The sequence below is a fragment of the Phascolarctos cinereus genome, unplaced genomic scaffold (assembly GCF_003287225.1).
Source record: "Phascolarctos cinereus isolate Bilbo 61053 unplaced genomic scaffold, phaCin_HiC Scaffold_4;HRSCAF=312, whole genome shotgun sequence".
Lineage (NCBI taxonomy): Eukaryota > Metazoa > Chordata > Mammalia > Diprotodontia > Phascolarctidae > Phascolarctos > Phascolarctos cinereus.
Genome location: NW_027555847.1, coordinates 227,504,667 through 227,518,960, shown reverse-complemented (window position 1 = coordinate 227,518,960; position 14,294 = coordinate 227,504,667). Strand labels below are relative to the sequence as shown.

At 43.7% G+C, this 14,294-nt stretch overlaps 1 protein-coding gene across 2 annotated transcripts in view; it reads left to right on the top strand.

Moving 5' to 3' along the window:
- Window positions 1-14,294, top strand: part of MAP2K3 (mitogen-activated protein kinase kinase 3) — a 77,499-nt gene that overhangs the window by 27,316 nt on the left and 35,889 nt on the right. The window contains exon 1 of one of the 2 annotated variants that reach the window (XM_021008527.2): window positions 2,113-2,552. The exons of the other annotated variant lie outside the window; for it this stretch is intronic. Within the exon in view, the coding sequence (XP_020864186.1) occupies window positions 2,537-2,552 (16 nt within the window). The 5' untranslated portion in view covers window positions 2,113-2,536. Of the gene's footprint in view, window positions 1-2,112; window positions 2,553-14,294 lie in introns of those variants that run through there. 2 annotated transcript variants of the gene reach the window in all.

The following is a 14,294-nucleotide window of genomic DNA, read 5'->3' as shown; positions in this document are numbered from 1 at the left end:
CAAGGAAATGGCAAACCATTCCAGTATCTTTGCCAAGAAAACCCCAAAAGGGGTCACAAAGAGTCAGCTGTGACTGAAATGACTAAACAACAAAAAAAAATGGAGATAATAACAGCACCTACTTCCCAGGGTTGTTGTGAAGGTACAGTGAAATATTATTTGTAAAGTGCTTTATAAACCCTAAAGTGCTATACACATGATGGTTGTGATGATCTAAGGACTTCTTCAGTAGATTGCCTCCTGGAGCTTTTCCTCTTCTGCTGATTTTAGAGAAACCTGACTTCGGTGTAAATCAGGAGTTCCTAACCTTTTTTTTCCTGTCATGGACCATTTGGCAGTCTGGTGAAGCCTATGGACTCTTTCTCAGAATGATGTTTTTAAATGGATAAAACCCAAAATTAAAAGGAAACCGATTATATTGAAATAAAAATATCAGTATATTTTTAAACACACACACACACACACACACACACTCACACAGAAGTTCACAGACACAAAGTTGAGTCCTGTGTTTTAAACTGACCCCTTTTCTAGCTGATTCTCTGCATATTATCAGGCTATCTCTGGTTGTGGAGTTTCTCTCTTGGCTTCTCATACATGTACCCCATATGCTCCATTTTACCGGCTTTTGAAACAGGAGCATACTGTTGGCAAGAAATGTGCATGCCAGGTTTGTTCCCATTATTAAGTCTTTGGAAGGAAGCCTGATTTGAGGAATGGGGATGCTTGAGCAAGAAGAGTGAAGAAGATATTTGATCGGGGTGGCCAGGAGATACCTGCGGTTGAAAGCACCATTTCCTAACCGGTGTCTGAAAGTCGGCCCCATGTTGCTTATTTTCTCCAGCCACCCTCTGCAGATTGTTTTTTGGACATGCTGCGCCCTTGTAGTCTACAGCATGAAGTTTCCATTGTTTGTCCTGGTCTGTTGTGAGGACCCAGTGATTTGCACAGCACCTGCGGGACAAATAAACTTCAGATCTGATCACCTCCAGGTGAATGTCGGGGCCCTTTGACATCTGTGTTATCCAGAATAAATAACGTGTGGCTGAGGGCTCCCTGCCTCTCATTCACTTTAAACAAGGTTGATGTGGTGTTGTTTTTTATTTTTTTTTATTTTTCAGAGCTGTTAAATTGGCGCGGCAGCCTGTACTTCTTCGCACTGGCAGCTGGTACTCTCAGCCTCCAAAGGGCTCTAGTTTCACTCTTGACGCAGGTTGCAGTGCTGTGGGTTGGACTGCAGGCTGCTCCGAAACTGATAGGGGAGGTGAATCATCAGGAGGGGGAAATAAACACAATTTCTCTTGCAGAACAGGCTCCCAGTGACTTCTCTGTTTCTGGAGATACTCCGAAAGCAGCACTGATGGGGAGACACTTGCACAGTTTAGAAAAAGGGCAGTTACTGCCTGACTTGGCTGGGTGCATTCTGTCTCCGAGTTTAAATCCTGTCTTGGAAGTGGGTGCCTGCTGTCCAATGCAAGGACAAGCAGCTGGCTGCTTTTCATGCACCAGCATATTATGCTAAAGAACCGGTCATGTTGGATCATGCACTTTAAGAAATAAAGAATCCCATTCCTGAAGCATTTTTCCTGGGGACCTAGCCAGCTTTTCCAGAACTCTTGCAAACTGGGTTTAGCAGTGGGCAAGGGGAAGCTGTGTTTTTTGCAGACTTTTAACCCAACTGAAACTAGTTGGGAAGTGGGAGGGATAGGATCGAATTGGCATAGAAGCAGCTTCTGATAGCACCTGGAGGCCAGGAGGGACATTTCCCAGGGTGTCAAAAAAGGGGTATTTCGTAGGGTAGAAGAATTACTAAAGTTGGCTTAGGTGTTGAGAATTCAAGCTCCAGCCACTTTAGACACTGGACTCCAACATTCATTTGTCTCCTTTCCAGAAAAAGGCCTTTCAGAAAAGAACATTTAAAATAAAAAGCGCCCAGTGTAGCCTCTATAACACGTGTCCTGATCCAGAAAGTTTTTCTCTCGCTGTGTGTTCCTTTTTTTTTTTTAAACAATCCTGTGCTTCAGCGCCTCCATGTTTTCTGGCTTCTGTCCAGTTTCCTGTTTTACGTCATTTGCTAGTTAACTGCTGCAGCTTTTACAACTGTGCTTTCAAGTGTAATCTGAGCTGGAACTGCCCAACTTCAGCTGCCACGGCTCCTGCCTACAAAAGAGGGAGAGAGAGAGAGCGAGAGAGCGAGCACTGAATCTCCTCTCTATCTACCTTTCCCAGCTTTCCGATTCTCTCCCTCTGCCCCTTCCGACCCAGGCTGCAGGATTAAGAATCCTGCAACATTCATTTTGCTTTGGGTCGGGGGGAAAGAGAAGGGAAGCGGGGCATTGGGGCGGAAACCCCAGGTCACTTGCAAAAGGTCATCAACCTTTCTGGTGCACCTACCTTCTTGTTTGTTGTGCCTGTGTGGGAAGTAAGCCTTAATGATGTTTTGCTGGAAGGGCTTTTGAGTTCGACTCTTAGGCTCCTTTTGCCACCTCTCCTGCCCCTAGGCTCACTTGGTTCTCTACTTCATTTCTGGGAAGCCATGGACAAAAGGCAAGGTATATGTTGCAATGTCGGAAACCTGTGGAAATGGGGGTTAGGGTGGCGAGGGGTGCGATCGGGGGAGCCTTAGTGTAGTTTAGTTATTTAAAAAAGGATTATTTAATTTAATTTGGTGGTATTTTCACCTTTGCTTTAATAGTGCCGTTGGTTGCTTGCTCTTTTCCCTTAACCTGGAGGGTCCCCCAAGTGGAAAATGCAAATGTGGATTGCCAGGGATTTGCTTGGAAAGCCAGTGTTGGGTGGGTAGGTAGGTAGGGAGTTGGCTGGGATAATTTCAGGGAAAAAAAAACCCAAAAAAACACAACCCAGCAACAACAAACTATAGTTTGCCTGGCTGCAAGATTGAGTGGGCACATTTTGGTTTTTGTTCTTGGTTTTTTTTTTTAAGTGGAGCTTGGTGGGCAAGGGTGGGTGCTAGCTTGGGTGTTTCCTGAACAGCCAAGGCCCCTCCCTCTCCCCACTTCCCTTGAATTGGGCGGGCCCTGCATGGATGAAGGGACGTGCAGACTTTGCAGTTCACTAGCCTGATTCAGCAGAGGTGGAACAGGTGATGAGCACGGTGGTGGTGGTGGTGGAGCTCTTTTGTAAAGATGACTTTTCTACTGCCTTGTTATGAATGCAGATATGATGTGTATGTATCTATAGGATGTTTATTTTCACGGCCCCCCCCAATGGTGCTGTTTTATCCATTTATGAAAGTGTAACAATTTTTTTTTATCCCTAGCAAAGAGATAAGTTAATTTGTCTGAAAGACTGCTCCAACAAATTATTCACTAGCATTCTTACTCCCTTAACCACACTGATTTACTCATTTCTGTGGCTGTCAGCTTTTAGTTTAATTGCAAGAACCTGTGACAGGCCGGGCCCCCCCTCCCCCCTTTAGCTTCATTGCAGTGTTTCCTGTGTGCTCAGTTTATCCATGGCCACCTAGATCCTGTTCTGTGTCTCCAGGGGCACTAGGATTCCTCGCCTTCCTCCTCCTTCCCTCTTCCCTAAATGTACACCTACTTCTTTATCCTTTTCCCTTAAACCCAGGTCCTTGTATTTAGTGGTTTTTCCTTGTGCAAGAGACCAATTAATGGCAGTTGATCAGTGGGGCACTAGAGTTCTAGGAAATCCAGGGTTGGAAGCTCTCCATCTTCGTTCTGCACCTGGAGTGTTTGGGTTCTGGGGGGGTGGGGCCTTCCCCTAGCCTAACCTGCAGGTGAACTGGGCACAGAGGAGGAGGTGCTGTTTCAAAGGTCAGTTCCGTCAAACAATTGCATTTTCTGATGTTGGCCCTGTGCTCCTGGCTTTCCTCTGATTGATGGCATTGGGGCCAGGTAGAATCAATGAGGTGAATTGGCCATGCCAAGAAACCTGGAATACAATTCAGAGAGGGGAAGTATGTGCGTAGTTTGGGTGATGGGCAAGTGTGATTGACCTGTCAGTCGAGGAAGTTAGTAGATCTGTTAAGGAAGGCCAGAGGCTGCAGAGAGGCCTCAGAGTAGAAGCCCAGAAGGAGGAAGTGCTTGCCTTTGAGGTCATGTGATTTAGGAAGCCCAGGCAAATGACTTCCAAATCATTGTTAGGTGCCTTTTTTTTTTTTGGTTGGGGGAGGTGTCAAAGGAAGAAGAAGAAGGGATTATAGGACTGTAGATCTAGAGCTGGAAGGGACCTAAGAGACCATCTAATCCAACTCCCCATTTTACAGATGAGGAAACTGAGGCCCTGAGAAGTTGTGACTACCTCGTCACACAGGTAGTAAAGTGGTAAAGATGGGACCCGAGCCCAGGTCTTCCTAATTCCAAGTCCAGTCCTCTTTTCACTGTACCAGTGAATCTCAGAGACTGACTAGACCAGCCCCTCCTTTTTAAAGATTAGGAGACTGTGGCCCTGGTAGGTGAAGGGACTTAAGGGTCTAAAGTCACCCAGGAAGCCCAGGAGGGCAGAATTCAAACCCAGGTCTGGCTCTTTTTGCTGTACCATGTTACCTCTGGGAGAAGGCCAAGACCTCACACTTCCCTTGCTTCTCTGCAGGCCTCCTTGGTGAGTCATGGTGGGGGTGGGGGTGGGGAATGGATGACAGGGAGCAGGTGGAAGGGGAAGGGGCTGGTTTCCTGCTCCAAAGGTAAAGGCCTGCAGCTGCTGGGATGGCCTTGACATCACACTCCCAAGTGCTCATCACACACTGTTGTGATGAGATGTGTTGAGTGGGAGTCTGCCCAGCTGTCAGAATCTGCCCACCCACCTCTCAGGCGCCAGGCTTGGGCTCATGGCCCAGGGCAGCCACATACATGCATTTAGGTTTCTTTTTCCTAACCTGAGCCCTTGATAAGAGCAGCAGGAAAGCCCCTGGCTTGGAGGAAACTGACCTGAGGGAGGACATCGTATACCCTTCCATCCACCCCGGTTTGATCCCAAAGGGAGCCAACCGTCCATCAGCAAGCATTTATTAAGAATGCGTTGTGCCAGGCACTGTGCGAAGCTCTGGGCTGAGCTGAATCAAGGATGTTTTTATTGACCTTCCTGTCCGGGCTAGAGGCTCTCTTAACCACCTGGCCCCATCCTCTCTTAAAACTTTTTAAAATTGTTACCTTTTGTTTTTACAGCACCAGCATTTCCCAGTATTTCTCTCCTTCCTCCCCACTTCCAGAAGGTCATCCTTTTAAACAAAGAATTTTTAAAAGGAGAAAAAAAAAGCGGATTTCACTAAAGTTACCAACACACCAAACAAATCCAAAATCATATGTAATGTTCTGTACCCGTATTCCTGACACCTGCAACGAATAAAAGGGGCAAATTCTCAAATCTTTTTTTTGAGGCCAGGCTTTTGATTATTATATTTTAATTGCATGACCTCACTTTACTCTTTTAAAATAAAATTTTATTGCTAGCTTTTCTTTTTCTGTATGTGAGGTAATTGGGGTTAAGTGACTTGCCCAGAGTCACACAGCTAGTAAGTGTTATGTGTCTGAGGCCGGATTTGAACTCAGGTCCTCCTGACTCCAGGGCCGGTGCTACCTGCCCCAGTAGCTTTTATTTTTAACATTACAAAGTTTCTCCTGTATCTCTCACTCTTCCCAGAGAGCAATCCCATATAACAAATAATATTTTTTAAAGAAAAAAAAAGAGAAGAGGCAAAAAATCATCAAAACTGATCAATACATCAAAAAAGTCTGATGATATATGCAGTGTTCTACACCCACGGACCTCTGACCTCTGCGAAAGAAGAGGGTAGGGATGTCTTCTCATAGTTCTTCTTTGGGGCCTTGCTTGTTCTTAATAATTTTATGACATTCACTTTTATTGTTTTATATTTGTTGTTTTTTTTCGTTAACATTGTTGTATTCATTGTGTATATTGTTTGCTTGGATTTGCTTACTTCCCTCTTCATCAGTACATTTAAGCTTCTTATCAGTGACGTCCGTGAGATACATGCCTCGTAGTGAAATCTCTGGGCCAAAGGGGATGGACTTTTTTTATCACTTTATTTTCATAATTCCAAAATGCAAATACTGATGCACACCTCCACCAACAATACACCAATGGGACTCTCTTAGCACACAACCCCTCCAACACTGACCATTCCCATCTTTTGTCATGTTTGCTAGTTTGCTGGATGTGAGGACTTAGGACTGCTTTGATTTGTATTTTTCTTTTGTTAATGATAGGGAGCATGATTTCATATGGTTAGTATTCATTTGCAATTCTTCTTTTGTTCATATCCTTTAAGGGGCCCTATCTTCCTGAGATGTAGAGATGAGCTCTGTGGTTAATGGGTAGGATGATGTAGTGGAAAGAGTAGTGACTGTGGGAAAGCGTGGCATCACTCCCGGTTTGACACATCCTTTTAAGCCATGTGATTATGTTTTACACATTTCTAATGTATTTATCATTGTGTGTTCTTGTTATCTGTCTTTTATCCCCTTTCCCATACTCGAAGCTCCATGAGGCCAGGGATGATAGCGTATCTTACCTACATTTTGTATTTTGCCCTGCAAAGGATGGATTCTCAATACATGTTGAATGGATACTGTCCCTCTACGGTCATAGACTGACTCCTAGGATTCAATCAGTGAATAAGCACTTATGAAGTGCCTAATGTTTGTCCTTGTGCTAGGCACTGGATATACAAGGTCAAAAGCCAAATAATATTCTCTGTCCTCGAGAACTTTATATTACAGCGGAGACATGTGCTATGTAAGTTTTTAACGAAGCAGAGAGATACATGGTAACCTTTGAAAGGACAGCGCCAGGAGCTGGTGGGGGAAGGACATGAAAGGATGTTCAGACCATTGTAATCTTGAGAGACAGTCAGTAGGAAAGCACCGAGAGAGGAGATGGATTGTGGTGTGTGAGGAGCAGCAAGTCGGATAAGTCACACTGAGGGGAAGGGAGTGGTGTGCAAATAGACTGGAAGGGGGCAGCTAGGTGGCGAAGTGGATGGGGCACCAGCGGCCCTGGAGTCAGCAGGACCTGAGTTCAAATGCGGCCTCAGACACTTGACACTCACTAGCTGTGTGATCCTAGGCAAGCCACTTAACCTCATTGCCTAGCCAAAAAAAAAAAAAAGATAGGCTAGGGCCCAAATTGTGAAGAACTTTAAAGGGAAAAAAAAGTTTTCTATTTGATCCTAGAGGTAATAGGGAGCTAATGTAATTTACTCAGCAGGGGTGGTGACTTGGTCATCCCTGTAAAGGATATTTTCCCATAGAACTGGGAAAAGAGATTAAAAATTTTTTTTGTTTTGATCTTTCTGATTTGTGAGTTGTCTTAGACATACATGTACACACATTAGAATGAAAATGGATGGGGTCCATTCTTTTCATTTTGCAGAAGGGGAAGCTGAAGCCCAGAGAGACCCCATGATTTATTCAGTCAGATAGGTAGTAAATAGCAAAGCTGGCTTCAGAACCAGGACTTCATGGAGCTTCATTAAGTGGCCACTGCCTAGAGAGAGGTGTTTTCTGGCTCGCTGTTTCCCTTTTATGGACGCTATAATACCTGGAGTCATGCAGGTTACCTCTGAAATTGCAGGGGGTGCTGGGTGGGTGGGTAGCTTGCCATTATAAACATGGAGTCCTCCAAGTTAGTTTAGACAGGGGACCCCGTCTGTCACGATTTTAACTCCATTGAGTGAAGTAAGGGTTTCTGTTAGATCCCTTTGGCATCTTTAGGAAGATATCACTTTAGATCCTAGCAAATTATGGGGATTTAAAATTTTAAACTTTAAGGCAGCGAAGTGGCACGGTGAATAGAGCATTGGGTCTGGAGTCAGAAGACTCATCTTCTTGAGTTCAAATTTGACCTCAGGTACTTACTAGCTGTGTGACTTTGGGCAAGTCACTTAACCCTGTTTGCCTCAGTTTCTTCATCTGTAAAATGAGCTGAAAAAGGAAATGGCAAGCCACTCCATTATCTCTGCCAAGAAAACTTCAAATGGGGTCACAAAGAGTCAGATACGATTGAACCAAATGAAGAACAACAAAAATTTTAAAACAGGATCTCTGCCACCCAGTGGCATCTCACAGATAATGTGCTGGACTTGGAGTTAGGAAGAACCCACTGGAACAACTCACTAGCAGTGCGATCCTGGGCAAATCACTTAACCTCTATTCATTTCATTTTCCTTATCTCTAAAATGGGGAAATAATAAGGAAGTATCAAATGAGAAAACGTATGGAAAGTACTTTGCAAATCCACAAACCTGTATTAATGTCCTCTATTAGTGGATGATGATACTTAGGGATATTATGCCTTTGTTGTCCAAAGCCTTGTGTGTGGTGTTGTTGGGTGCCATCATAAGAAGTTGAAGAGTGGCCCCGCCCTTGAGGAGTTTATAGTCTAGTTAGAAAGCTGAAATGTATGTGGAAAATGCAACATACTAGCAATTTTTAACTTAAGGCAAGCATTGGCAGTGCAGATAGTTACAAAGTGCTAAAGAAGGAAAAGAGATCAGATTTGGATGGAGGGACTAGCATGATTTTAAAACTGGTTAGATATCAACTTAAAATGACTATTAGATTGGACGTAGTCTCTCTCTTTTTAAAAAATGTTTTTATGTTACGCTTTATTTACACTAGTTTTTTTTTTGTGGTGATGTACTGCTTTTTTAAAAAAATTAAATTTGGAAGTGGTTTTCCTCTCTTTTTTTTTAATTGGCACTATGGCCATAGACTCCACAAAATAAGATTTATTGGTTAGTATTTTAATTACAAATATTTATTTTCTAGAATTTATCTTTTAAAATATTTACAATAGGATGAAATTTGTTTTTTTTTTGTAAATAGCATTTTGTTTTTTCTAATTCCATGTAAAGATAGTTTTCAACAGTCTTTTTTTTGGGGGGCAGCTAGATGGCGCAGTGGGTAAAACTCCAGCATTGGAGTCAGGAGGACCTGAGTTCAAATGCGGCCTCAGACGTGACACTTACTAGCTTTATGACCCTGGGCAAGTCACTTAACCCCAATTGCCTCACCAAACCTCCCCCTCCGCCAAAAAAAAACCCATTAATTTTTTTTTGTAAGAGTTTGAGTTTCAAATTTTTTCTCCCTCTCTTCTTCCCTCCCATCCCCCTTCCCCAAGACAGCAAGCAATCTGGTATAAGTTATACATGTGCAGTCATGTAAACATATTTCACATTAGTTGTGTTTTGAAAGAAACAGAACAAAAGGGAACTGCCACAAGAAAAAAAGCAAGTGAAAATAGTATGCTTCTAACTGCATTCAGATTCCATAGTTCTTTTTTCTTTTCTTTTTTTTGGTTTGGTTGTTGTCCTTTGTTTTTATTAATTAATTAATTTTTGATTTTCATCATTCACTTCTGCAGGATTTTGAGTTTTAAATATTCTCCCCACTCCTTTCCCACCTCCCTAAGGTGGTATGCAATCTGATACAGGCTGTACGGATACATTCATATTAAACATATTTTCCCATTACAGACTCCAAAGTTGTTTCTCTGCATGTGGATAGCATTTTCTATCATGAGTCTTTTGGAACTGCTTTGGATCATTGTATTGCTGAGAAGAGCTAAATCTGTGATAGTTGATCATCACACAATGTTTCTATTACTGTGTCCACTGTTCTCCTGCTTCTGCTCACTTCACTCAGCATCAGTTCATGTGAGTCTTGGAAGCAATCTCTTAAAGAAGTTTCCCTTTGTGTTCATGCATACTTCACATGGCTGCCTTTTCAGCTATATGATTACATCACATACTGTCTCTGAGAGAGTGATGGTCATTCGATAACTTCTGTAGAAGACAGAGGCTGGGGGGAGTAGGGTGAGGGGAAGGACTGGGGAGGCTTTCTTATTCTTCTGTTGGTCCTGGGTTTTAGTCTAGGTTTGGTCACTGATTTAAGGTGTGGTTAGATTTAAGAACATATGTGTTATCACTCACAATGCTTGTATTGTCCCCATCTATAACACAAGTGCCGTGTTTGGAAGGGAGGGAGACATCAAAACAAAACACAGAATTCTACGTGTGAAAACCTGAAATCGCCAAATTGATTGTTTGGGTGGTGATTATCATAATCGCCTCATGTAGTGCCTTACATGTTATATCTTTTGATCTCTTATGAGGTAGGTCATGCAAGTACTTCACTCCCATTGTGACAGATGAGGTAACTGATGCGAAGAAGAGGTTAAATGACTTGTCCAGGGTCACACAGCCAGTAAGTAAGTGGTGGGGGCTGAGATTCAAACCCTAGTCTTCTGATTACAAATTTAGTGTCTTTCTATTACCCAAAAACATTACAAAAGAGTTCTTGGGAAAAGGATTCCCTGAGTGATTTATGAAACTGTGAGCTTCCTAATGCACTTAAAATGATTTATAGAAAATAGATTTTGTATATCTATATATGTACCCATGTACATCTAGATGCATACACCACATACAGAATACCCCCCAAATTTTAATGCAGTCTTAAACTTTAATAGGAACATGGCTCTCCTGTCTTGGAAAGCTCCACACACGTTGTGAACATGTCCCTGGGGTGGTATCCTGCTGGTGACGTTAATGACTCTCTGGGGCTTCTAGGTCCCTGAGGAAAGCTCTAGGTCTAGCTTCTAATTCTAACTTGATGAATTTAGGATGGGGCAGTTTCTTTGGGGTCTTGACAGGCTTTGGAAGGCACAGCCTGCAGGAGGTCTAGTTAATGTAGGACTTCAGGTCTCAGGCTGTGAAGAGAGAGGCAGGAGAGGCTTGTTACTGGGATACCCTGGGGAGCCAGTGTGACTCAGTCCAGTCAGGGCACTTCTCTTCCTCCCTCCAAATTCCTGAGGGGAGGAGGGGGTCTTCTTTGGTGTGTTTTCGGGTTGTTTGATGGCTTAACTTTTCTAAGAGAGTAGTTATCTTTCACAGCCCAGAAACTTGTCCCTCAGCTTAGCAGTCTAGTGGTTCCTTCTTGCCTCTGGGATAAAGTACACATCCCTCTTTTTTTCCCCCCCTTTATGTATTTAAAGCCCTTCAGAATCTGGCTCCAGCTTACCTCTTCTGAGCCTAGTGCATTTTACTCTCTTTCTCACGTGTACTCTATGTTGTAGCCAAACTGGCTGTCCCTGGTACACCACATTCCAGCCCTGTGCTTTTGTAAAGGCTGTGCTTTTCCTCCTCACCTTCTTCTTAGGATCACTGAAGCATCAACTTAGAGCTGGAAGGTCATTTCCTCCTTCATTTTACCAGAAATTAAGAGAGCGGTTATGTGACTTTCCCAGGGTCAGGCTGGGGCAGGATTTGAATCCAAGTCTTCCTAACTGCAAGTTCACTTACAAAATGCCTAGCTAGTCTCCAACTGCCACCCCGACATGAAGCTCTTCCTAATATCTTCACTTGCTAGTTTCCTCATCTCAGGATTGCCTTTTATTTATTTTGTAAATATTTTTTGTTCATTTTATCTGGGTAGATATTGTTTCTCCCCTCTGCCCCCTGCTCTGAAGAATACAAGCTCCTTGAGGGCAGAGACTGTTGTTCTTGTCTTTGTATCTAGTGCAAGGCACATTGGTGTTCAATAAATGCTTGTTTGAAAAGTGAATGGAGTGAAGAAGAGGGTTGGGAGGTAGCCCAAGGCCCAGGAGAGTGCCCTGTGGCTCTGCTGTGCCAGGTATCCTGTAGCCTTTTACAACCACTTCCTGCCAGGCTGCTTGTATCTTGAATTTTGTAAAAGAAAGAACTTTAAAAAGCAATACAGATTATAAGTCTGCGAATTTCTTCTCTTGGGTCATTGAAAGCTGAATTGATCTCCACCCCAGATCAGCTGAGCTGCATTCTTCTGGTCCTATTTATAGCTTCCTGGTTAGTGGGACCTGGAGGTTAGTGGCTTCTAGCTGGGGAAATCTTGCCTGTTGGCAAGAGTGGTCCTAGGACAGCTGGGCCCTTGGGTACTTCCCACTCAGATGGGTTCTCAGGCACTGAAGGGCTAGGGGATGACAGCCCAAGAGGCCTGATTTTGTGGGTTATTCTTGAAACGAGAGCTAGCTGGCCAGTTGTGATTAGGGCATTGCAGTATAATGGGGAGACCTCTGGACCTGGAGTTAATGCCGTTCAGCTCAGCAGACCTTTACTTTAAGCCCCTGTTCTGTGCAAGGCACTGGGATAGATGTTGGGGACCCAGAGACAAAAGCCAAGCATTCTTTACTGTCTGGGAGCTTTATACTCTGCTGCAGGGGAAACTTGCATCCCTATCTGGATCCTGACATTATTAGCTATGGAATGGTTGAAGAACCTGTCACTTTACCATTCTGAGCTCATTTCCCTATCTGTACATTGGAACCAAGGATGATCTTTATTTGTTTTTTTTAAATTAATTCAGTTTGATTTATCAATAATCACTTCCATATGCTTTTGAGTTGAAAATTTTTCTCCCCCTTCCTCCCCACCACCCTCCTCAAGATGGTGCACAATCTGATATGGCCTATACATTTGCATTCCTGTTAAACATATTTAAGGATAATCTTTAGTGAGCACCTTCACAGAGTTATTGTGAGAGTCTGAGGAGACGGAGATAGGGCTACTGCTTCGTAAAATCTTAGAGCTGTGTTTAAATATCAGCGCTTTTGTCCTTTACGCTTCAAAATGTGCATTACCAACAGAGCCAAGAGGGCAGAGTAAAAGCAGTGACTTTCTTGAGCTCTCCTCCAAACCCCTCCAAATACCTGTAAAAAATGGCTCTAAACAAAAGGTGCATTATCAAGTTTACCTTAGCATAGGTATGGCAAGAATTATTATGTGCCCATTTTATAGAGGAGGAAAGTGAGGCCCAGAGAGACCAAAGCCACCGAGGGTCAGGAGCTTGGACCTCTGGCTGCAGACCCCATTGTGCTTTTCTCCCTATATATGGCTTCCCCAGGCCACTATTACAGAGGGATCAGTTATGCTTATTGGGAGAACTTCTTGGCTTCCTGCAGAAGAAAGGATGCGCATCCTTTCTGGGCCGGGCAGGAAGTGGGGAACAGACCCAGATCGTCACTACCAGTCCTCCACCCCCTTCCAAGTTGGGACCCATGCCTTGTGTCTGCAGATGTGTTGGCATAGTTAGACTTCCTCTAGATTTAGACCTCTCCCTCTTGCAGCTGAGTAAAAACAGCACTGGTAAATAGATTCTTTCTTTGTGATCTTCGGTTGAGAAGGAAAAGGCAGAGAATAGAGAATAATGTTAAGGAAAGGGGTTGCAGCATTGCAGAGGGCTGGGTGCTTGGCAAAGGGTCCTTGACTCTTTGTTGCTTCCAAGGACAGAGCAAAGGTCTAATTCAGTGAGCCCAGAAGGGCTTGGGATATTGCACTAAGCCAGAGCTGTTCTGACTTACAGAAATGTGCTTTTTTCATTTTCTTGGGGTTGGTCCGAATTGGCTACCTCAGGGCAGCAGGTTATCTTGGCAGGTAGTGGAGAGGAGGCTAAGCCTCTTTTCTCAGCCCAAGATACTTCTCTTCCTGCTCTGCTCTTAGCTGCTTCTCCTGTTGAAGTCACGGGTAGAAAGGAAGAATTCTGTCCTAATTCCCAATTTGTTAGGTCTTCAGTTTAAGTCAATTTCCAGCATGGTGCCAGGGAGAGAGCATTTAATTTGGAGACAGAGAACCTGGGTTCAAATCTTGACATTGATGCTTTGCATTCCTGGGGCCTTGGCCATAATGTAAGCACTCTGAACCGTATTTACCTTAACTGTAAAATGTTCCCAGGATTCACTAAGTGTCCTCTTAGATACCTTTCTGATCTAGATCTGTGATCTTTTGACTGTATGAATGCTTTCCTGGTCTCTTGCCTTTGCTCATGCCATTTCCTTATACTTGTAGGGCCTGCCTGGGCTCGCTTCCCCTGCCTTTTTTTTTTTTTAAAAGGCATTTGGGGTTAAGTGACTTGCCCAGGGTCACACAGCTAGTAAGTATCTGAAGCTGCATTTGAACTCAGGTCCTCCTGACTCATGCTCTACCCACTGGGTCACTTAGCTGCCCTATTACCCTGCCCTTTTAAAAGAGGATTGTGCTCAGTCAAAAGAGGGGGAGAAGTCTAGGTATAGAGACTTCTGAACTATAACCACTTCTAGCCACCCTTCAGGGGTCCAGCTTACATGCTACCTCCTCCAAGAAGCCTTCTGTGATCTCCCACCTCAGGTGCCATTATCGCTTTGTATTGCTTAAGCTTGTCATGTAGTCTCTGCTGCAGTGTCACTGCTGTCTATTTGTGTTATTTGTTGTCACTTGCTAGTGCATTTGTATGTTCTGTAATAGAGCCATGTTTTCATTGATAGCTGAGTCTCCACTCAGC